At 42.9% G+C, this 25060-nt stretch overlaps 1 protein-coding gene across 1 annotated transcript; it reads right to left on the bottom strand.

Moving 5' to 3' along the window:
- Positions 1 to 22124: 22124 nt before the first annotated feature.
- Positions 22125 to 24771, bottom strand: LOC148036991 (ribonucleoside-diphosphate reductase small chain-like). Its single transcript, XM_087675940.1, has 8 exons — positions 24454 to 24771; positions 24189 to 24349; positions 23960 to 24008; positions 23618 to 23744; positions 23451 to 23516; positions 23080 to 23359; positions 22926 to 22996; positions 22125 to 22792 (listed from the first exon to the last, which is right to left on the bottom strand). Exons 1-8 carry the CDS (start codon positions 24578 to 24580, stop codon positions 22678 to 22680), a joined length of 996 nt encoding a protein of 331 aa, XP_087532066.1. The 5' UTR covers positions 24581 to 24771; the 3' UTR covers positions 22125 to 22677.
- Between the last annotated feature and the right edge of the window lie 289 nt (positions 24772 to 25060).

The following is a 25060-nucleotide window of genomic DNA, read 5'->3' as shown; positions in this document are numbered from 1 at the left end:
AATGCCAGCGCGCATATGAAGAGTTGAAGAAGGCTCTTACCACTGCACCAATCTTACGAGCCCCAGACTGGAACATAACATTTCATGTGCACATAGACGCCTCTAAGTTTGCTATTGGGGCCGTGCTATGCCAGCCTGGTGAACATAACTTAGACTATCCGATAAGTTTTGCCAGCAGGCAGCTCACAGAGACCAAGATGAATTATTCCACCACAGAAAGGGAGGGGTTGGCCATGGTATTTGTTGTAAAGAAATTTAGACATTATCTGTTGGCCACTCCCTTTGTCTTCTTTGTTGACCATCAAGCCTTGCTCTATCTTGTGAACAAGCCTTGCGCTACAGGACGCATAGCTAGATAGTTACTTCTCCTATTGGAATTTGACTTCTCTGTGGTTGTACGCAAAGGAAAGCAGCATTACATGGCTGACCATATGTCCCGCATACCCATAGGAGAAGCCGTTGGACAAGGCATACCTGACGATTTACCGGATGCTCATCTCTTTAACCTGTCTAGTGAGAGAGAATTGTTTAAAGCTGATCTGACGCCATATTGGGCCGATGATGTAGTTCAGGTGCTGGAGAACGGATTACCTTAGAGACCAATTGAGAAGGCCAGGCTGAGGAGACTTATTTTGAAAATCCAACCATACCAATTGATAGCCGGCCGACTCTATAGGTTAGGACAAGACAGTTTGTTGCGCAAATGCGTGTGTGAGCACGAGATGCACGATGCATTGAAAGAAGCACATGGCAGAATCGCTGGAGGACACTTTAGCGGGGATACAACAGCCCAAAATATGCTGCAATCCCAACTATGGTGGCCCACCCTATTCCATGATGCTGCTAAATTTGTGAAGCACTGCGAGATGAATGCCAAAGAACCAAGGTGCCCGTGCGCAAAGATAAAATGGAGTTGACCCCTGTCATAACCCAAAAACCCTTTGAAAAATGGGGCATCGACTTCATTGGACCTATCAGTCCCACGGCACAGTACTCTCAGGATCGCCACATCATAGTGGCAACTGATTACTTAACGAAGTGGGCAGAGGCAAGAGCTACAAGGAAGAATGATGCTAGAACCACTGCAAAGTTCTTGTGGGAGCAGGTCATTTCACAATTTGGGTGTCCAATAGAATTAGTCAATGATCAGGGCACACACTTCATTAATGAGGTGATATTGCATCTACTCTCTACTTTTCTAATCATTCACAGAAAATCCTCTTCCTATTACCCTCAGGCTAACGGACAAGCAGAATCCACCAATAAAATCCTAGTCAATGTACTCACAAAAGTGGTATCTACATCTCGGAGTAACTAGGACAACAAGTTAATGGCCGCCTTGTGGGCCTATCATACGGCTTATAAAATGGCTATAGGCCAGACGCCCTTTAGGCTGACTTATGGAACGGAGGCCATTCTGCCCTTAGAGTTTTTTGTCCCTAGCTTAAGGATAGCAATGCAAGAGCGCTGGGAGGGAAGAGACGCTTGGACAAATCGCTTGGTAGATCTAGAACGTCTCACAAAAACCCGGCTCTTGGCCACCCATGCATTGATTTGTGAGAAAGCACGGAGGAAAATGTGGTTTGACAAGCATGTCAAACAACGCGACTTTGATCAAGGGGATCTCGTTCTGCTATACTCTATGAAGGGTCACAAACAGAAAATGAAATTCCGTGGACTAGGACCTTTCCGAATACGTGCAATTAGTCGAATGGGCAACGTTGAATTAGAGACGCTCGAAGGCGAAGGAATCGGCTTTTTCAATGGCAGCCGCATAAAAAAAATACTATCCTCCTTCCCACCCATTGCATGAGCCACCTATGTTGGAAGCCCCTGTCAACGTCTGCATGGCTACTATTACGGAAATAACAGATCAAGATGAAGAAGCAGTGGCACCCGCCTACTTACGAATCACCGTCACTACGGAAAAGACCTATTCTTTTGATGCTTTGATTGACAAAGGTGCCGATTACAATATCTTGACGCATGACCATTGGACATGCATTGGTCAACCTAAACTGCAGCCCACCAACGCCAAACTCACCCCATTTGGGGACAATGCTTACACGCTCTTAGGGAAGTGCAAAGTGGTCATTTCTATCAAGTCTGACTGTATACCAACTTTCTTTCACGTGTTGCCTAACACAAAAGGGGCCGGTAATATGTCACTATTAGGTCGTACTTTTAAGAAGTAGACAAATTGTAATGTGGATTATAATCTAGATCGCATCCATCTTGCTATAGGCAATGTGCGCATAGTGATGACTTTCAGCAAGGGCTGTTTTGACCCTTTCAACATTGTGAAGCCACCGGTAGAAATCACTACGACCGCACTTACGCTCAAGTCTACACAGAAGGACAGTAAGGTCTCATGCCAAGCTCTAGACCCTAAACGCAAACCCACCAAGAATGCTCACAAGGCCAAGGATTCTAAGCTTATATGGGTGCCAAAGCGGCAAAGACCACCTCCGGGTAGACCACCCAAACATGCTTCTAAACGCCAAAACAATCAGTCATCACGGCCTAAGAGGCAATTTGGATGCTATCAACGTAGGCACACAACCACGCTGCGATGGATCCCCAAAGATCTCTTGCGAGCGCAAGGCTACTATGAAGGCAACCCCTGGATTTGGGTGCCTAAGAATGGCAAGTCTAAAGGCTCATCTCCAAGCAACCTCACTCCAGTGAGAGAGGCTTGCAAACATAGCGCTCGGGCCGTAGTTAGCAAACCACTGCCGGTTGTGACTAATAAGTCCCAGCTAATTTATCGACCAAAGCAATCGCTAAAAGCCTCAAGCTTACCTCACTCAAAAGAGTTTAATACTTCCGTGACTGTGCACTTAGAACCCAGCACAACTTCCATGCCACCAGAGCTTCCTACAGCACTTCAAAGTGCTTCGGAGTGCAAAGCCACACCCGTGACACCAACAATGGAGTCACTGCTGTCCAGCTCAATTGCACCATCACCACCAGCAGGTCTTAGGCCTTCCTATGTGGTATGATCTTTCCTTTCCTTGGCTAAAGACCTTGCTGAAACTTTGGGAGATGACCTTGTGACCTGCATTAAGGTGTTAGACCACACTTTCACCACATTTGCTAGGAGTTATGGGCGGTTGGACCTAGGTCTTCTTGATGAAACACTCGCTTCCGATGTTCGTGCATTACCATGCACTTGGGAGGAATACGAGTTTATGACCGTCAAATTCCCCAAGATTGCTACTGAACTAATAGCAAATGAAGAAATCTCACATGAGCAAGCTGTTCTCAGGTGACTAATCACCTCATACCGTAAGCCTCCTCGTTCTGCTCCCGAACAAGAATTACATGAGCTCACGCAACTTGCAAGCTCAACTTCCTCGTTCTTACAGCAGTGGTTCACTTTGCAGACCCAATGGGAAAAGAAAGGCTGTCGTATCATGACAAATGCTGAACAAAGGAGGGAAATCAAGACCATTGAGTACTATCCTACTTATGTGGCACCTCTTTCATTTAGAGTTTTGGCCATTACCTGGAACCAACACTTAGATGACCAGGTCCTAGCCCATCCTTACATTGACCAATTCCTTACAGAAGAAGAACTGCACGTTGCAAGCCGCCTTAATACCGGAGATATTTTTCATGATGTCTTGACCTATATCTCCCAAGTTTCTGTACAACCCTGTGAACTCGATCGTCACGCTCAACTTGAGTACAACCCTGCATTTTATGAGTGGTTGTTGGCAGAAACACCCCATCACAATCACCTTTGATATCCTCACCACTTCGTTCAATCCTAGGAAGGATTTTCATCTTTCCGAGGGGGAGGAATAAGGCTAAGAATGCATAAATAATTGTTGAAAGGTTGAACTCAGTGATCAAAAAATAAAAAATAAAAAAATAAAAAAATAAGAATAAAAATTTAGTTAGCAAAATTTTTCAAGTTCTTTGCATTCATGTTTTGCGTATTTTTCATGCTTAGCTTCATTTAGCCATGTTTTCCTTTTCCACTTGTGATTAATGAAAAGTATTTTTGCTGGGCAAGAACCCAAGATGGCTCATCAAGATCGCGCTCATAAGCTTCCCTTCATGGAAGAAGAAAAGAAAAAATATATGCTGAGATTGAAGCTTACGGACGGCTGAATTTCCGAACTGTCCACAACCAATCCAGGGTCGTGGAAACGGAGGAAGCAGCTAAGCAGGTCATAGAAAAGTACAATATGACCAAGTATGTGGAGGAGACGGAGCAAAATGTGGATCATGCAAGGTGTGTTGAGTTCTTACGAACTTTCGACTCTGCCTCCAAGTGTGCCACGGTGATTGTGGGAAGGGGGGATGCTGCCAGGCAAGTCAGGGTACCCTTAAGCAAGGAACTAGTAGAAAAGGCACTGGGCCTGGAATCAAGGGCCATAAAGAGACCAAAAAAGGATGACTTTGCCATGCTAAAAATGGACAGGGGCCAGGTGCGGTCCAACGATGGAGTCAATATCTAGGACATCCCTGATGACGAAATCCGCATGCGTGCTAAAGTCATGCACACCCTCTTCTCCATCCATCGATACACTGCCTATATGGGCAGAATAAATGTGCATGTGCTTGAAAGCCTCGTGGCCAATGCACCAGAAGAGATCGACTGGAATGATTATGTAAGTCACACAATCGAGAAGGCTGCCATAGCGCTTGATCTGGGAAGCCAACCTGCTGGAGGTGAATCCCCAGCAGCAAAAGACAGGAAGAAGGCCGCCTTCAAAGCATCATTCATTGGATATGGAGGTATACTAACTGCCCTAATTGAAGAAGTAGTAAAGGAGGTAGGAGCAGCAGAGGAGGAGCAAGAGAGACCGCCACCCTCACCACACAATGAAGAATCCTCTGGCTCTGACGAGGAAACAAAAACTAACGAGAGTAGTGATGAAGAAGAAAAGCAAGAAGAACAGCGCCAGCAGCAGCAAAGAGAGCAGCGCACTAAGTGCTTCCAACAGCAAAGGGAAGAAGAAAGGAGGAAGAAAGAGAAAGAAGAATTGCAAAAAGCGCAAAGAGTGTCAAGAGTCCAAGAAACAGAGAGAAAAAGGAAAGAAAAAGAGGATGCACAGAGAGTGGAAGAGGAGTCTAGAAAGGCAGAAGAGGAGAGGAAAAGAAGGGCTGAGGAGGAGCAAGAAGAAGGAACAAGCAACTCGCCTATCTGTGGAACAACATCAACGACAAAGAAAGCAAACCCCGCCCCAGGAGGATGAGAACCCGGACACGAGCTTGAATGTGCCAGATCCATCCCGCCGCCGGTCGCGCAGAGGGCAATGGTAATGAGGCCATCATGCCTGTCCCTACCAGTTTTGTGCCAACTAGCCCTGCTGCTTCCGTAATAACCATCCCCGCCCCAAGAACTTCACCAAAGGTCGATGAGAGCAATATGGTCACATGGCTGCAATTCCTAGTGGAAAGGGAGTTAGCAAGAGAAGCTGGCATAGCCACCCCAGTATCAGGAGTGAAGAGGGCAGCCATGGCTGATGTGCAGCCAAGCCCAAAGCTTAAAAGACAGAAAACAGAAGCTACTACCACCGCCGCCACCATGTCCCATCCCCCACCTCCAGCAGGCCAGTACGATGAGTACGTTAAAGAGCTGCTCTCGTAGCTAGAAAAGGCCAAGGAAGGAAAGAGAACTTCCATGGAAGAGTTGGCAACAGAGCGAGAATCAAGAGCCACTCTCCAGCTGGAGAAAACTAAACAGATAGCAGAGTACCAAAAGGAGATTGTTGTGCTAAAGGAGGAAGCCAGCAATAGAGATGCAGAAGAAGCAAAAACCCTAAAGGAACATGATGCTGCCTGGGAGAGAAGAAGAAAAATCCTAATGGATCGCCTCAACGGAGAGAGGGAGACCACTGCTCACTTGCGGCGCAAGAACGACCAGCTCACTGCAGTCAACCAGGAGACACAAAACCAGCTTGAGAAGATCAAACAAGAGACTGCAGAGCTAGAAAAGCTAAGAGAAGAGCAGGTGCAAAGAATGCACGTGCAATTGGATCAGCTCAGTGCGCAGATCGCCAATGAAGACCAAGAGCATGTCAAGATTGTGGGAGAGAAGGAAGGAGTCTCACTTGTAGCTTTCTTGCTTGCACAATGGGGGAATACACACAAGGATGGAGGCTGAAAACAGTTTTCCTCTTCTTAGTTGTGTAAGCCAAAAGAACTCTAGTACAAAAGAAATAGAAGAACCCTATATATGGGTCTCAAACCAAACTCAACTAACTAAGGTGGCATACTAACTGAGCTACGAATTAGAATAGATAAGGATAGCTGTCATCTAGCTATTATTCATGGGCAGTGTACCAACCGCATCTGCAACTGACAAGTCGGTGACATAAATGCACAACGGTCACCCTGGCATATCACGAGTGGAGCTCGATATCTCAACACTCCCCCTCGAGCTCAATCCCAATTCCTGCACACCAAGCAAGTCTCTGAACTTGCGCAGCTTCTCTGCGCCCAATGCCTTCGTAAATATGTCAGCTACCTGATCCTCTGTGCTGACATAAACTAGATCAATAAGGCCTAGTAAAACCCTCTCCCGCACATAGTGATAATGCACCTCAATGTGCTTTTTTCTAGCATGATAGACTGGGTTATTTGCCAAGTGTATACTGCTCATGTTGTCACAATAAATGACAACTGGCCCATCTGTAGGCTGATGCATATCATAAAGTAGCTTATGCAACCAAGCTACTTCACATGCAGCCATTGCTGCACCCCTGTACTCAGCCTCTGTGCTCGACAAGGCAACTGTAGGCTATTTCTTGCTGCTCCAAGTGACTGTAGCACTCCCAAAAGAGAACACATATCCACTAGTAGATCCTCTATAAAAAATACTACCATCCCAATCAACATAAGTGTATCCATGCAACTGTATCTGAACCCCAATCTCATAAAGTAGTCCATACTGCAATGTGGACTTCACATACCTGAGTATGCGTCTAGCCGCATCCAAATGCAGTTTCCTAGGAGCCTGCATAAACTGACTTACCAATCCAACGGCATAGCTCAAATTTGGCCTGGTAAAAGTCATATAAATCAAACTTCCTACTATGCGTCTATGCATAGTAGGGTCTTCGAGAAGCTCGCCTGCATCTGCGCTCAGCTTCACATTCTGCTCCAAAGGAACTAAAATAGGCTTATAGCCTGTCATCCCATATTTGGACAGCATGTCCAATCCATACTGCCTCTGCAAGAGCCGTATCCCACTTGGTGATCTAATCACCTCAATGCCCAAGAAATAACGCAGCTCTCCCCAATCCTTCATCTCAAACTTCTGCTTCAATAGCATTTTCACATGAAGGATATCTTCATCACTATCACCTGTGATAATCAAATCATCAACATAAATGACAAGCAGCATAATCCTTTCTCTGTTTTTCTCACATAAAGTGAGAAATCTGCCTTAGAAATCTGAAAGCCAATAGTGACAAGATACTATTCTATCTTGTCAGACCATGCTCTAGGTGCTTGCTTCAAGCCATACAATGCTTTCTTCAACCTGCAAACAAACTCAGGATGAACAGCATGCACATAACCTGGTGGTTGCTCCATATATACCTCTTTTTGCAAATCACCATGCAAGAAGGCATTCTTTACATCCATCTGATGTAAAGACCATTCCTTTGATGCAGCCATAGCAATGACTGCTCTTACGGTTGTCATCCTTGCAACCGGACTGAATGTTTCTTCATAATCAATGCCATATGTTTGTGCATACCCCTTGACTACTAATCTTGCCTTGTATCTGTTCACAGAACCATCTGCATTGTGCTTCACCTTATAAACCCACTTACAGCCAATTGCATTCTTACCTTTAGGCAAAGGTACCAATTCCCATGTAGCATTTGCTTCCAAGGCATCCATTTCTTCATCCATGGCTTTCTCCCATTTTTCTTTTCCCATGGCTTGCTCAAAAGAAGTGGGTTCTGGTTCTTGTATCACTTTGACCATATATGCATAGTGAATGTCTGTAAATCCATCATATTTCAGCCTATCCACAAGATACCTAGCTCTGGTAGACCTGCGCAAAGTAGGTTCACTCCCAGGTGCTCTCAAAATATCCCTGGTCTTCCTTACTCTAGGTGTAACAATAGACGGAATACCCAACTCATCATCAATGCTCTGTTCTGAGCCACTGGATTCACCATCCACATAAGAGTGACCTGCATTCACATCAAACATGGGCTCATCTACCTTCTCCTTTCCTTTTCGTGATACCCACATACCACTATTTGCATTGCTTGGAGAAGATTCTCCTGATCTCAGTCTGCCTGTCCATGGCAAAGAATGTGAACCATTGCTAGAGGACGCTCCAGGTCCACTAATATTTTGTGACTGCTGCTGTGAATTCTGTGCAGCATTACCATTTTGTGCATCTACATCATCAATCACATTTACTGGTTTATATCAGCTACTCATCTCATCAAAAACAACATCTCTGCTCACTGTAAACTTACGAGTAGAAGGGTTCTAGCATCTATACCCTTTTTGCTGCAGAGAAAAACCAATAAAGATGCACTTTTTAGCTTTTGGATCCAACTTGGATCTCAACTCATCTGGCACATGAACATAGGCAATGCAACCAAAAATTTTCAAATGAGAAATATCTGGTTTCCTACCAGTATACCTCTCCTCTGGAGTCATGCCATGTATTGCTGTAGTGGGAGTCCTGTTCATTATGTAGACTACTGTAGCAACTGCCTCAGCCCAGTAAAAGTCTCTGGCAGGTCTTTTTCATTGAGCATGGCACGAGATACCTCTCCAATATGCATGTTTTTCTTTCTGCAATTCCATTTTGCTGTGGGGTATGACTGCATGAATATTGCTGCTTTATGCCATGCTCCTGCAAGAACCTTGCAAACTCATTTGAGAGGTACTCTCCCCCTCCATCTGATCTTAGGCATTTTATTTGCAGGCCTGTTTCTTTTTCAACCACAGCTTTAAGAGTTTTGAAATGCCCAAAAACTTCACTTTTCTTTTTCATAAAATACACCCAAACTTTTCTGCTATAGTCATCAATAAAAGTGACAAAATAATGACAACCTCCAAGAGATGCAGCTTTAGTAGTCCACACATCAGAGTGGATTAATTCCAATGGCTTTTTACTCTCTTGAACATGTCTAGGAAATGGTTTCCTTGCCTGTTTTCCAAACTGACAGGCTTGACATACCTTATGCATTCTGCAACCTTGAATTTTGGCAATCCTACAACAATATTTTGGGCCTGCATTGATTTAAGTCGCTGTACATTAACATGACCAATGTATTTATGCCAAATATCAATATCTGCAACTACACCGGTCCCATGTGCAAACATTGCTGCACTCAATTCAGGCATGTCTGCATCCAATGTAAACATTCTGTCCTTCTTCTTTCCTTTTGCTATCAAGCGACCTTTATTCTTCATATCCTCAACAAAGCATCCATGGGAATTAAATCTGACCTGCAAACCCTGCTCAACCATTTGACCAACAAAAACCAGGTTCTTGGTGATATTCGGGACATGAAATACATCCGACAGGTATTTCTTTTTCCCATCCTGCAAGGACAAAGGAATATTTTCAATCTGCACAATAGGATGTGCAGTATCATCACCAGTCTCCACAAATCCTGGTTTTTCCATTTTCCTTGCATCCTGCATCCATTCTGCATGACCTGTCATGTGGTTTCATGCACCTAAGTCAACATACCACACATCGTTACTTTCTTCTGCACTTGTCAAAGAATTGGTCATGTGCTGCACCATAAACAAATGCTCATTTCTGTCATCACCCTGTCTACTAGAAGATGCATAATTCCCTTGTTGCAGTTTTCCATTCATGATGTCATTCTGCTTTTTATAGCAGTCTTTAGCCATATGACCCATTTTACCACAGTAGTAGCATTCAACATTGCTGTTAGCCTTTTGCCCTCTTTGCCATCCACCACGACCTCTTTGGCTCCCCTTGCCTCTAGAGTTACCACGTTCTCCTCCATAGGACTGGCTTTCTTGAGTTTGCTGCATATTCTGATTTCTACCACGGCCTCCAGATCGGCCTCCTCTATCTCTTCCTCTACCTCTTCTAGCATTTGAGTAGAAGACAGCTTCTTTTGAAGTTCCTCCTGAAGAAGATGCACCACCATTTCTCTGCTCCTCAAAAATTAGAAGAGCAATCAACTCCTCAAAATTAGGAAATCTTTCACGGACGAAAATGGATATTCAAAACTGTGCATAATCCTTTCCTAGACCATTCAAGGTCACAGAAACTAAATCATTATCTTCCACTGGTGACCCAATGGAAGCAAGTGCATCTGCAATCTTCTTCACCTTCATGTGGTAGTCATTGATGCTCATACTTTCTCTTTGCACATTGTGCAACTCTTGCTTGAGCTGCATTTTCCTGGCTTGCGTATTTGTGCTATACATTTTTGACAAAGTATCCCATGCCTCCTTTGGCGTACTTGCATCCTGAATATGCACAATCATAGAGTCTGAAATGGTGATAGACAGCCAATACATAACTTTCCTGGCTCTCTCATGCCATGCTTTAAATGCCTGCATTTGCTGTTGATTGGGAACATCAGGAAGAACTGGTTCTTCTTCATTTCCTGCAACAAATTCCCAATATCCTTTTCCCATAAGGAAATTCGTCATTCTAAACTTCCATGCTTGGAAGTTGTTCTTGTCAAGCTTTTCAGTGACAATCTGTGAGAGAGAATCAGACGCCGTTACAGAACACTGCAAAAAATTCTGTCACTGCAAAGAACACAGCTTCAGCCTCACAAGGGCAAATCTGCAAAACTGACGAAAGTGGTATTTGACCACACAGTCACTTCCTAGTGATGATTTTGCATCAACAGACAACAAGGATGATTCTGTAACTCCCAATGTCTCTGCGCACAGGCATACGATGTAATTTCTACGGTAACTTTTCACCGACCTGTAGAGCAGTGGTCGCACAGCATAAAACTGGGCCTTTTCCTGAGTGCGTGCAGAAAACTTCCGCCTCCAAAACAGGCCCCGAAATGGCCTCAAATCAAAAAAACTGGGTCACATCCCGCAGCATATACTGCCCTCTTGCTTCACCGCGAAGGGCGTCTCAACCTGAGACAATGCACTCTTTCACTTTCCGGCTGTGCTACCTACAGAGACTTGCTCCCAAAACAGAAGAATGAAAGCAACACTGGTCCTCTTACCAGAACACCGCGAACTTGGCTTGCTTTCTTGAGCTCCTTACCACGAACAAGGCTCTGATACCATGTCAAGATTGTGGGAGAGAAGGAAGGAGTCTCACTTGTAGCTTTCTTGCTTGCACAATAGGGGAATACACACAAGGGTGGAGGCTGAAAACAGTTTTCCTCTCCTTAGTTGTATAAGCCAAAAGAACTCTAGTACAAAAGAAATAGAAGAACCCTATATATGGGTCTCAAACCAAACTCAACTAACTAAGGTGGCATACTAACTGAGCCACGAACTAGAGTAGATAAGTATAGCTGTCATCTAGCTATTATTCATGGGCAGTGTACCAACCGCATCTGCAACTGATAAGTCGGTGACATAAATGCACAACGGTCACCCTGGCATATCACGAGTGGAGCTCGATATCTCAACAGAGCAATCCCGCCTACACCGCGAGCTCGAAGACCAAGAGCAACGACTCATGGCTATGACCCTCCATCAGGGGGAGAGCCTGGAAGATATGGAGAAGAGAGCAAAGAAATGGGCTGATCACAACGAAAGGAGGGTACGAGACTTGGCACGCCGATTGGCCAAAGCAGAAGGAGATAGAGTGTTGGCTGAAAACCAGGCAGAGACTGCCCAGCTCTCTATGATGGCCTAGCAGCACACTTTCCTCAACACGCTGCTTCACTCCACCAAAACAGAAGAAAACGAGGCCAATGATCAGCCTGCAGAAGAAGCTAGCCATTGCATGCAGAGCCCTAACAGCAGACCTGCACGTACCACTGCAACTAGGAGGCCCGCCGCAGAGCCTGGAGGAGCAAAGAAAACACCTTACACAGGTAGGCCTGACGGTGCAAGAAATTGACAAACTTGGTTTCACAGAAGAGAAGGTGCAAGAAAAAGTGCAAGCAGAAGGGGGTAGTTTGATCTGGGACCTCAGGAGGAGGACTACGTCCCACCACCCTCTCCTCCACGACAAGATGAAGTACAACCCACTGACACATCCGCTGAGAGGAAAGCAACCCTAGCTAAGCGCAGAAGAGAAATGGTGGAGAAGGCAAGGAAGAAGCTGAACATTAGATCTGTCCCAAGGCAACCTGCTCCTCTCCCACCGCGCCCTGAGGACCTTCCCGCTGGATTCCATGCAGAGCTAATCATCTAGGAATAGCAAGAATGTGCCCGCAACCCCTTCAACTTGAGCTTCGACCTTCCCACTAAACTAAATAGAGTAATGCCCATTGAAGTTGTAAACGATGTAATCGTTATGGGTGCAAGGCTCAAGGACAAGTGGCTAGCAGAGCGAGAGGCCAACCCAACTGCTTGGGGAACCGAGGACTGTGAATTTTGGCATGATAAAGTCTTCCAGGTGCCTAGATCGGTGGAGGGCTATAATTGCCAACCCACCTGGAGAAGATGCATTTTTTATGTCAACCTTGATGCTTGGATTGCGTTTTGTAACACCCTTTCTTCTGAGAGAAACGACCCCACATTCATGCCGTATCCTCGAAGGGTAGGCGTGGATTTTAATCCGTCCATCCACGGCAGGATTGACTTCCCTATCATCTATAACGCCAATAGTACCTCCTATAAAGATGCCCTTGTATTTACCCTCCCTAATTTGTGCAGTTCCATAGATAGATTCCTTAGTGAGTTCACATCCTGTCCTGACCCCGCCTTCATAACAACCTATAATTATCTTAGACTAATTAGGGTCCTAATCTACCAAGAGCCTGCACCTCAAGAACGCCACCTTCCACCCCTTTACTTCAACCCCAATGCCATAGATGGCAGCACCACGACTCGCCTCATGATGCGCGCTACTCTTCTGCCATCCTTCTGTATTGCACTGCTTGAGGATATGAACGATAGTAAATTCACACAATGCAACCACCCTTTCCTTTCCACCACCACTCTCAAGACCCGCCTCAATCTCAAGGGCTACATGCTGAGCCGCATATTCCTTAACAAAGCCCCTCGCCCTCCACCATCCCCTACCCGCCATTCGGATGACGAGGATTAAACTCCCATCATACCCTTGTATCACATGCATCTATGTATAACCTCTTCAAAAAAAAAAAGCCACAAGGCAACAAAAGAAAAGGTGAACTGGAAAGAAGAGACAACAACAAAGAATAGCAAAGCCAAGGGATGAATCTACTACTAAGCAAAGATAAGAGAGAGAAGACTTCACATGATGAGCTTGCAACTTCCCTTCGCCTTGTTGTGCACCACAGTCACTACATCTAGGGTTCTCCCTAGCCCCTTCCCCACTTCACACTTAGGGCACATCAAGGGCAGGACTTTCACACCTGTCACCCTAAGATTTGCACCGCACCTCCAATGACACACGAACTAGGTCCTCAAGTGTGGGACATTACCAAGGGCTTGCCCAAGGTTAGACCCATCTCCCAGTTCCACTACCACGGGCACCATGCACTACACGGTGAGGCAGACACACCCCTTAGGGAGTGCACAACTTTTCTTGCAGGTTATGTTCGTGTTTCAAGAATTGGCTACTCAGCTAAAGAAGATCATCCACGGCATCCTTTAATGACCAAAATTGTTTCCATGTATCGGACATGACACCATTGCTGTTGTTTTGGGAGCTTTTCTACATTGGATTGGACGGACCAACATGCTTCATGTCGCCAATCATCTGCCTGCTGATGGCTACCATGACTGAACCAAATCAAGCAAAAGGAGTACTCAGTAATAGATCTGCCATTGGCATAGATTTTGGAACCTCATCTTCCAAGGATGCATGCCTAATGCCTCAAGATCTACGGATCGCTTATTGATTCCACAAGCCTGAAGATTTTCAATGCAAGGTTGAAGATCTTCAATGCAGCACTGAAGATCTTGAAATCACAGACAAAGATCTTCAAATAAAAGACAAAGATCTTCAAATAAAAGACACAGATCTTCAATGCGAAGACAAAGCATATCTTTGTCAAGGAAGAGTTCGGGGGGGCTTCTCCAAGATAAATCCCTCCAACACCATCCTCTTAAGGGAACCAACTCGAACCCCTAACAGCCGTCGCAAAATGGAAGCCACAACTATGTGAGAAATGCCGAACATCTTCATGAAGCCTAAAGCATGCCAGAATCTCTCCTGGTCATCGTCATTAAACTCCATCACCTCTCATTCATACCCTCACCTTTGAATCAGTGTCATCTACCCACCAGTTCTGCTTAGCAGCAAACCCAACTATCCCCCTACTTCCCATCGCAGTGCCATGGGACTGGCACTTGGCTAGGAGGGGGGTAATGTTTACCGTGTTTACCGCAGCACAAAGGAGCGGAAAAATGGAGCTGAGGAGTGGAAAAATGAAAAAAAGGAAATAGCAAAAAAGGCGCAGGATAAAAGAAGGAAAAGGCGCCTTGACCGGTAACCGAATCCTGAAAAATTTAAATGTTCGGACACAACCCCCATGAAGTCTCAGTGTTGCCTCGAGAAAGCAAAATAGTAAAAAGTGCACCATTAAATGTGGAAGCGCTCCCGAATCCTTGTAAAAGAATGCCAGGCTTGCTCCTGTGCAAATTGTATGCATTAGTTGGGAATAGGATAAATTAGAATGGTGGGAAATGAGAAATGGGCTTAGGCCAATGGCCGGCCATGTAAAAAAGGGGATGATCGCCCAAAGAAGGGAGGGCATGTATATAAAGTTCAAAAGTGAATGAGAAGCTCATTCTTGTGTGTGGCTAAAGCTTCTTCTTCTTCTTCTCTTGTTTCTTGCCTTCTTGCTTGTGCTTGAGAAAGGGAGTGAGGGAGTGAGTGTGTGAGAGTGAGGGATCGTGGAGAAGAAGCTCTCCATCTCCTCTCTCCATCTTCTTCTCTTCTCTTCTCTTCCCTTGTCTCACACGTGGCTATGGAGGATGGAGCTCATGGGAGAGGGATTGAGGTTGCTTGAGCTTGCCACAAGGATCGTTGAGCTACCGGTGTGCAAGAGAGAGGAGGGTACTCGATCGAGCATCAAGGTAATCTCACTACACTCGTAAGGTAGGCATGGCGCATCGGCTATGTGAGAGGTAGCCATGGCCGCTCGGCTTGAAATGCTTGATCAATAAGCGGTCCGTAGGTCTCGGGGTAGAGCTTGTAGCTGCCCTTCAATCATCAATGAATAATGAAATACTTCAAGCCACCTAAAGACTTGCATGGTATGGATCCATAAACATTAGAATGAAAAGAGCCAAAGGCTCACCCATGTGTGTAATGCCAATAATCATACGAATAAATATTTATAGTCACAAGGAGTGAAAGATACTATAAACGAGAAAAATTTTCATTTCCTTTAGTGACATGTGCCGAACGCAACGATGCTATAACAACACATATGGTACTACAACCACTATCAAAACATGGTCAATAGATACAAGGGATAAAGAGTGCCAGACTTGGCACCTCATACCAGAACAAGATTCCCACAAGTAAGCCTCTATGAGGAATCCCCAAAGGATATAAGGTAACCTACATCATCTAGTTGTCCAACAAAGAGTAGGATTTTAATCAAAGCTAGAATATGGCATACATCATGCAAAGTAAAGATACTTCCTAAAGCAAACTATCGGCAGGCATCTCCAATACTAGCAATATCCAATGCCAAGTCATTATCCAATTCGACAAATCATGTCGTACTACTACAACAGGAGTAAAACCACTCTTGATTAGGGTAATATGAAATTAAGCACTGAATTAATTAGCCAACACTAAGCACAAGTGGATGAGGCATCAATCAATTGCAAGACATCAAGAGAAGAAGTTGCAAGTATGTAATCATCATCAAAATCAGTCTGCACAACATTAATCTCTTCAATCTTAACATTGGACTTGCTTAGGGATAATAATACAATCATCATTATTTTCTTGCACTTTGCTCTTTCCCTTTTCCTTACACTTATTATCACATATTTTATGGCATTGTAGCTGAATATGACCATGCTTCCCATAATAATAACAAGTCAATGCAAACTTATGGCCATAGGACTTACTGTGAGGTTGGCCACGTGACTGAGAACAAGACTTGTGAGAGTCTCTCCCACGGAAGTCATTAATAATCTTAGCATTTTATTGCCTCTGACTATCAAAGCATGAGAGTTACAAGAAACATCAACATTCTTTCTATTAATCTTTTCATTCAATAATGCATCATCTACATACTACAATTTCAAACCATCCTTAGGTATATTAGCACACATGGCAGTACGAAAAGTGTCCCATGACTCAAGAAGAGTTAAAGTAAGAACAAGGGAGGAAGGTTATCCTTAAACTCAATGCCATGTGAAGTGAACTAGTTGAAAATCAAGTGGAACTTATTTAAATGTGTGGACAAAGTGGTCACTTCCTTCATGCAAAGGTCCATGAACTGTTTCAAGATCATATCTAAGCATGTAGCTCAATGCTAAGCACTAATACATCCCAATAAGTACCCAAAGAACATCAAGTAGTAATAAGCATAGAGTTTCACTGATAAGTGGCTTGATTTCCAAAAGTATACATTAGGAAAATACTATCAAAATGTAAGTTATACAAGCTCCAACACAAGCTAAGAAGCATCTTACACATGCTCATAATGATCCGAGCACCAATATGTGAGTAACAAGGCATCAATAGAATCAATGAGCATCTTATACAAGTTTCCATGTAGTATACATAGCAACAACAGACCTATCTATAATCACTAGCAATGGTTGTCCTTGTGCAACTCAAACAAAGATCAAGATCAATTCAAAAGGCATTTCAAGACATTGGGCAAATATCCTCAAATGATCCTAGCATCATAGCATGAGTACATGAGCATAAATGAAGCTCTCAAAGTGGTTCAACAGTTGCCTCTGTTTTATGACATCATGATGCCCTACTTAAACAATGGCACTTATGGGTAGTAGTTGGAAGGTGAGATGGGTGTAGCTTGGCTTCTTTGAGTTTGTATATGAGCGAGATACAAGCCCTTGTAGGGGATGGTGTTGGGTGGCTCAGCCTTTGAAATTGAATATGGTGTTGGGCATGGTCCTTTGCTAATGCTGGATGGTAGGGGGATCTATCCTTTGACATTGAGGATAAAGTTGGATGGTTCCTTCTTGGAGAATGGCGGATGGAGGGCTTTGTTTTTGAAATTGAAAATGGTGTTGGATAGATGCCTCCTCGCACCTTCCGAGGGTGCTAGGACATGGCTTCTACGGTTATTCCCTTCAAGTGTTACCCTCGTAGTAGCGTTGCGCTTCCTATACAATTTTTGGAACCCATCACTGCTTGACCATTCGTCTTTGCCTGCATCGCCTATTTAGTGGCCTTATAGCTATTGAGATAAAACCACAAAGAACTCATTGTTTTATTGAGTAGTGAAGCATGGTACAATCATAAGAAATCCCCAAAAAAATTGTGATGATACAAGAATGAATGGCCTCTGCAAGAGCTTCAACAAGTTTTGCCAAAGATATGTAGAAACTCTGTTTAAATCCTCTTTTCTATGTAGCCTATTGGACTTACGCACTTGCTTATCACGTGAAGATTGTGTCCTTGTATCCATCATAATGTCTTCCGGATAGTATTCTTCCTTCAAGGCTTTCTTGAAGGTAGGCCAAATAGAACTCATAGCATAGAGCTCGTTAATGCATGGCTTTAAGGATAAAGTAATCGGTCACACAACATACTAGCTCATCATATGCATATGCACACTAAAGAACTCCATCTTTGACTCATAAAGCTTCAAATAACTTGAAACACTGGGACCATCAAAGAGCTTCTTTTGGCTTTCTACTACTTTTGTAGCCTTCATAACTGCAACTTTGTATTGCACATTGGCTTGAAGTCGCATCTATTTTCCAGCATCTACTATACAATGGTGTTGTTGCTGTTGTTGCATGTATGCATTGAAGGTGTGAAGAAGCTACTTCACTTCTTCATTTGACTTGGATATCCTTGATAAAAAGGGTGATTTTTTCATCTTCCTGACATTATGGCTTTCACATCAAGTTCACCAAATATGTTGAGAGGGTTCGTGATTATCCACAAACTAGAGGGGTTCTTTGATCAACAAGATGGTATACGAAGGATAAGAACAATAAACACCAAAGAACTCATTGTTTTATTGAGTAGTGAAACACAATACAATGATAAGAAATCCCCAAAGAAACTATGATGATATAAGAATAAATGCCCTCTATAAGAGCTTCAGCAAGTTTTTCCAAAGATGTGCAGAAACTCTATTTGAATCCTCTTTTCTAAGCAGCTTGCTAGGCTTAGGCACCCGATTATCACTCCAAGATCATGTCCTTATTACCAAAGACACATTGTACTTCTAATCTCTAATGGCCCAAGCTATTCACAACAAAGTTTAGGCTTATTTATAGCCTATTGTATTCGTGTAATAGGTCTGCCCTACTTTCCAATTAATTAAACATAAGCTTTTCCTCACTTTTATTTATTAAAGTGGAGTTCTAGTTATGTCCTAAGCATTTACTTGTTCTCTATCTTTCCTTTTTGTCTCTAAACTACAAGCTTTGCTGAGAGCTTTTCAAAAGCTATTAATGGCTTTATGCTCTTTTTGTTTAATCATTTGAAACACATTGCAGTGGCGACTTGTTTTTGCACAATCCAAAAAGTACCATGATCATCTAGAAAATCCTTTAAAAAGCTTTTGTGCAATATTTGAGTTGTATCACTTATTCAGATCCACACTCTTTTTGAGAGAAAAAAGCTCCTTCAAGCTTCCAAGAAGCTTCTCTTCTCTAGCCAATCATTGAAGATATCCTCTTTGGTGCATTCAAATTGAAGCTAGTTATTTCCCTTGAACCATTTCATATTTAATCAAGTTCACATCCATCTCTTTTGAATTGGTTTAAGCTAGAGGTGATTTCTACTTTGGAGCTCTTATTCTTAGGTTTTTAAGTTTACTCTTGTGCAGGCCTTCTCAATTTTGATCACTAAGCATTTCCACTAGCATCTCGAGGGTTCATAAGCTTTAACAAGACACATAGTAATTCTTTGGCATATTTTTTTTATATTTTTCTTACACACATTCACGCAACTATTCAAACACATCAACACACACTCTTGAAAGTCTTTGTGTAAGGGAAGAAATAGCAACACACATCAAAATTAACAAGAAAATAAATAAGTATAGAAAATAAGCAAATGCATTGTAAGCAAATGCATTGTGTAGGAAAGGAGATACCTAAACTACAAGTTCACACACAAACACATGGAAAATAAATCCCCACACGAAAGACACTGATGAAAACAATATAATCTCATTGTTTGGCATTCCTCTTGGGTTCTTGGAAAGCAAACACCTAGCATCACAACAAGTGGTGTAGGCACAAGTGCCTTTACCCCCAACATTGTTGAAAATATGTTTTTAAACCCTCCTTTTCTCCTCTATCCTCTTGGATTTGCATGGCAATCCTTGCTCTTCTTCAATCACTAGTAGATCCCTATCATCTAAGAGCTACATTACCCACTTAAATAAGGGCTTTTATTTGTCACAGTCCTTGATCTCATTTTACAACCTTGTTATCCAACTTCATGAATTGTTGCATTGAAAGAAAAGCATGAGCCAAGCAACAAAAATATACAAGTGATCCATATATGGTCTTTTACCATGCCAAGCCTCATACTAAGTGATAAACTACAAAGCCTTAATGGGACACCTATTAAGTATATAGGTTGCACATAAAACAACTTCAAATTGGAAACTAGTCTCGCAAAGCTTAACTCTTAATCATCCATTATGCCATCTCCATGTGATATGTTTTTCCTCTCAACTATACTATTTTAGGGTGGTGTGTATGGCATTGTACATTTATGTTTTATCCCACATTCAACCAAATATACATTAAATTACTTAGACATATACTCCCCCCTCCCTCCCTCCCTCTCGATCAAAATGGAGGGCACCCACTGCTTTATATCCTAACAAATTTTCAAACATGCTAACAAACTACTTCCTACAAAGCTTTGAGCACACAAGAAACAAGAGAGAAAAAATGGTGTACAAAAGATATTGTTAAAGCTCACAAAACAAGCCACAAATTGCTACACTAAATAGAGCATTACATGCATCCTTCATCATATGACCAAAACTTGCCAAATTTTACCTCCCCCCAAGAAGACTAATGGAGAATACTGTGTTGTAGACAATCTTTCCAAATAAGAACTTAATGTAATAATGACTTTGCACATGCATATAGCTACATTAGCAATGTATCCCCTTTAAGGATTGTCTCTAACTATTTGATCACACTCAACCACAATTTGATATTAAAACCAAGATCTACTACGTATATGTACTCCTCATAAATGCCTTCTCATATTTAAGGCTTGCAAAGTTAACAATTACATGTGTAGTTACCTAAAGGGAGACCGTGATCTCCAATATACTATTTGCAACTCATTTTTATTGCCCACAACATCAATCATGCTAGCAATTGAGTTAGTCATATATATGTTTTGTTACAATCAAACATTTAGCATAAGCACAATATGACCAAGTATTCATCTTCAAAAGGTTCCCTAGCAATTGAACTATTCATATATATGCTTTCTTGCAATCTAACATTTAGCTTAAGCGCAATGTGACCAAGTATTCATCTTCAAAAGGTTACCTAACAAGGAAAAATACTAGCAAGAAATTGAAAAAGTTATAACATAAAGTTGACTAGCAAAGAGATAAAATCCTCTTTTATCAAACAAGGATTGTTACATTGAACCCATAATCACTAAATTGCATGATAAGGTTTATAAACACACTTGAATTTTTAGATTTTAAATATCATATCTTTTATTAAGCACAAACTTCCCTAAGGTTTTTCGTCCCTAATCCTTATTTCATCTAACTTATGCTTAAAATTTGTTAAGCCTTGTTTTAAACAAAAGGGCTTTATAATTCTAAAGCAAACAAGCAAATATGCTACACCTTAACCTTTTAATAATTCCCTTGTTATATACCTTAAGCAAGTATTAGTCCTTTCAACCATTATGCCAAACCTAGTAATTTTCACTAATCTCTAATACAATCATTGTTTGCAAATTACAAGTTCACATCAATTCAAAACCTAAGCCATAAGGTGTAGCTTTACTTACAAGCTACAAAGATTATTACACATGGTTCCATTATCTCCTTTCTTGAAAGGACTTTATGAACTTTTTCTTATAAATGAGCAAGGTAAAGTCAAATGGCCCAACTCTTAACTAGCTTTCTGGAAGTATAAAGCCTCCACCCATGTCAAATGGCAATATATATGTCTCAAATATTTACAAATGACAATTCAAACGTCATCAAATTGCTTAAAGAATCAACTAGCACTCTATTAAAGATCTATGATGATTTCTTTTTTGTTATTCTACCCTTCAATCAATAAGTCTACGTTAGAACTACTTCCACTATGGAATGATAATCGAGTCTAGATTGTTGAGCTAGGTTTCAATATAAATCAATGGAGGAAGGTAGAGAGCCTCTTCAAGCAATCCTTATGGAGTTTTGGAAAAGGCAAAGGTTGGCATCCAATGCCTCAAAAGCAAGGCGACATTCCATATCTCTAAAGGGGGACTCAAGCTAGAATCACTAAGGGAGAAAGTAATGAGACTCTCCATGTAGAAAAGAAGTTAAAAGTGCTTATTGGAATTTTATTAAGTCAACGACACTGGGGAGAGCTAATTGATGGGAGGGAGACTTAATGCTACATGCAACAATGCACTTGAGACAAGTGTTGATTATTTGCTTTGAAACCTAAACTTGATTTGGCACATTGCAAGGTATGTGTTTACTCAATACAATATCACATTACAAAAAAAATCTTAATAAGCTTTGAGAAATATTTCCTTTATAAACCTACACTACAATAAGGTAAAAGTACATGAGAAAATTTAACCAAAGTTCAACAAGATAACTCACAATGAAAAATAAAGGAACTCTTCATGTTTGAGCACTTTTTTGCAAAGTCAAAAATAAGAGAGTTAGAGCATATTTATGACAACTTGGACAATAAGATGGTTGGTTGGAGACTCATTGGATGTGAGCATAAAAGGTGATGAATGCATTACGGAAAAGATGAAACCACAAGATTGAGTTTGACGAAAGGACAGTAGGTTTGCATCGCATTGGTTATGAAATATGACGAGTCCATTGAGTAAAATGCACTATTTGATTGGCGAATGGGGTTTAAGTTGATCTTAAGCATGACATGGTATTTGTCATACCGTTTTGTTTCACCCTTTTGATGGTAGAAAGGGAGCGTCACTTGTGGAAAGCAATCGCTGTCTCGGTCCTTTACATTTGGAAAGATTCCAATCCCAACGTTACCTTCGAATTTGGCCGAGGCTACCAGTTAATACTCATGACTCGCAAGGCCGCAAGGCATGGTAGAGACAGGTCGTAATCACAAAGCCATGAGGGCTTCTGCTGTACAAGGGACTGGCAGCAACAAACTGATGATAAGATACCTCACGATCCGAAACACGCAGAGATGGAAACGCTCCATGCTTGTAGTGTATTTGTGGATCGAAGAAGCCCGGTCTCAAAAATCTTCGTCCAAACGGAACACATGATTTCCCTCCGCACTGCTTAGGCCGGCCATGACTGACGCCTTCTGGTATTCGCCGACCCTCTTCTCAAAGAAATTGGTTTTCCCTCTGCAGCCAAAATCCAAAGTCCACAACAGTTTAATGTTCAGAAAATGGAGCGTGGAGCATGCCCAGTCCCCAACAACTCTAGGAGTCCTATTATACACCGGCACTTAATCATTAGAACTGGAGAGGAGCTCACTGAAGCGAAATGAGCTCCATCCAGTCGAAAGGATTTTGCGCATTGTATACTTTGCCATAGCCCAACGCAACCTGCGATTTATCGACATGCTTATCACTCCCATGGCTGAGCATTCCGTAAAGAATCAAAACAGGTGCTTATCCAAGGCGCTTACCATCAGCCTATCTGCAACGAAATCGATGTACTGGCTCATCAATGAAGCATTCATTCCCACCAGGTCACATGACAGGGCCTCGCATACAAATTCTCTCTCAATTTCCACAGCGTCACACAAAATGTCCCGAACCCTTTCTTCGGAGAGCTTGTTCTCTAGCAACGTGTATAGCAAACATGCAAAATCGCAATGCAATCCCTCGTCTCTCGAGATCAACTCGTTAGAAAATGTCAAGCCGGGCATGAGGCCTCTCTTCTTGAGCCAAAAGATGGCGCAAAAGCTACAAGTACAGGTGAAGGGAAACGTATCACACATAAAGAAAAGCACAGACAGGAGAACAGATCCTTCCACGAGATGTGGAGGAGCTCTACCTTCCGGAGAAGAAAATCCCCTCCACGCAAGCAAAGGCGACAAGCCTTTCAGCGAATGTCGCAGAACTGCTCACAAATACAATCGCAAAAGACAAGTTAATCGTGCGAAACTGCTATGCAGAGAATGAGCCGATCCAAAAATCACCAACGGCCTCGCCGCTTATTACCTCCCTATCCATCGCAAGGCCCAATCAGCCTTCTTCGCCACGCAAGGCACAGTCTCGATGGCATTGAACAAGCGGGCCTTCTCTTTCTGATCTTTAATGTAAGTCTCCAAGAGCAAGCTGTACATTTCTGGAACTCAGCCAAAATAAAAATGCATGTGAGACGTGATTCTCTATGTAAACCGGCAAGAGCAAGCTGTGCGTTCTCTGGTATCAAAGAGGAAATGCATGTGAGAAATGATACTGAAAGACAATGCCCGACAAGATTTTTGTGTGATACTAGAGAGATTTTGAATAGGAATTTAATTTTGAAAGGCCAAGAATTGCGCCGCATCTGCAATCTACCTGAGTGGATGTTCTCGATGGCGATTTGAAATCCGTAGAAAGCACGGGCCTGCAGAAGGAATCGAACGAGAGCTCAATCCGTGATTCTTTTTTAAGCAAGTTCAGGTTAGAATTTTAACGGAAAAACCCTAGCGTGGTCTTTGAGCGGACTAGAATGGCAAATGGAAGATCCTGAACCACATTTGCCATTCCAAGCCCCAAACTTTGCTGGATCCCTCTGCTTTCTCACCTCGGGTATCTGGATCTCCTTCATGAACCTCACTGCCAGATTCTCGAGGACAATGCCGTCCGAGGCCGCAAAGAAGGCCAAAACGTGGCTAATGAAACGCTTCTCGTCGTCCCGCAGGCTCTCCCAATGAAGCACGTCTGTCGACAAATCGACTTCCTCGGCTGCAATCGATATTGGCATTGACGCACCGTTCAGATCAATTGCAACGGCTGTACCGAAATTCAGCACAAGGAAAGTCAAAAGCAGGAGAAGGGGGGAAAAGAACCTGTCCAGAAGCTCGCCTCTGCCTTCTTGTACATTTCCCAAACGGCAGGATACTTGATCGGGAACATACAGAACCTGTGGGGATTCTCGGTGAGCAGAGGCTCGGGTTTCTCGATCAAGGCAGGCATGATTGGATATGGCGGGCGAGTACGAGTTGTGCAGGCACGGAGAGAGAGAGAGAGAGAGAGAGAGAGAGAGAGAGAGAGAGAGAGAGAGAACGTAGAAGCGCAGTGTTGTCTTTCTAAGGCTCGGACTTCCGGTTATATACACACACACACACACAATTGATTGATGTGCGCGGGCGCGCGTGTGTGTGTGTGTTGTGTGAGCGTGCTGTGGGGTTGTGTAGTGTTTCAAAGGATGTTTTGGCGCCTCCTTTCGAAATTTGTATTTGCCTTCTTGGTGGGAAATCCGAGCCATTTCACGGTCACCCCGACGCACAGGCTTAAATACAAGAGCCATTGTCTTCAAATGTTAAGAGTCTCAAGCACCAAAAAAGATCAATTAGATACTGAAAAGTTTGTAGCCAAGCTTAGGAATGAGGCCTTAGCGGTTTTGAAAGTAGTAAGTGGGAAATTTTCAAGTTTCTAAACAAGCTGCCTTCTACG

The sequence above is a fragment of the Lygodium microphyllum genome, chromosome 4, assembly GCF_053477565.2.
Source record: "Lygodium microphyllum isolate KBCC chromosome 4, Lygodium_microphyllum_v1.1.10, whole genome shotgun sequence".
NCBI classification, from domain to species: domain Eukaryota; kingdom Viridiplantae; phylum Streptophyta; class Polypodiopsida; order Schizaeales; family Lygodiaceae; genus Lygodium; species Lygodium microphyllum.
The sequence above is the reverse complement of the archived record's forward strand: the minus strand, read 5'-3'. Positions and strand labels throughout refer to the sequence as shown.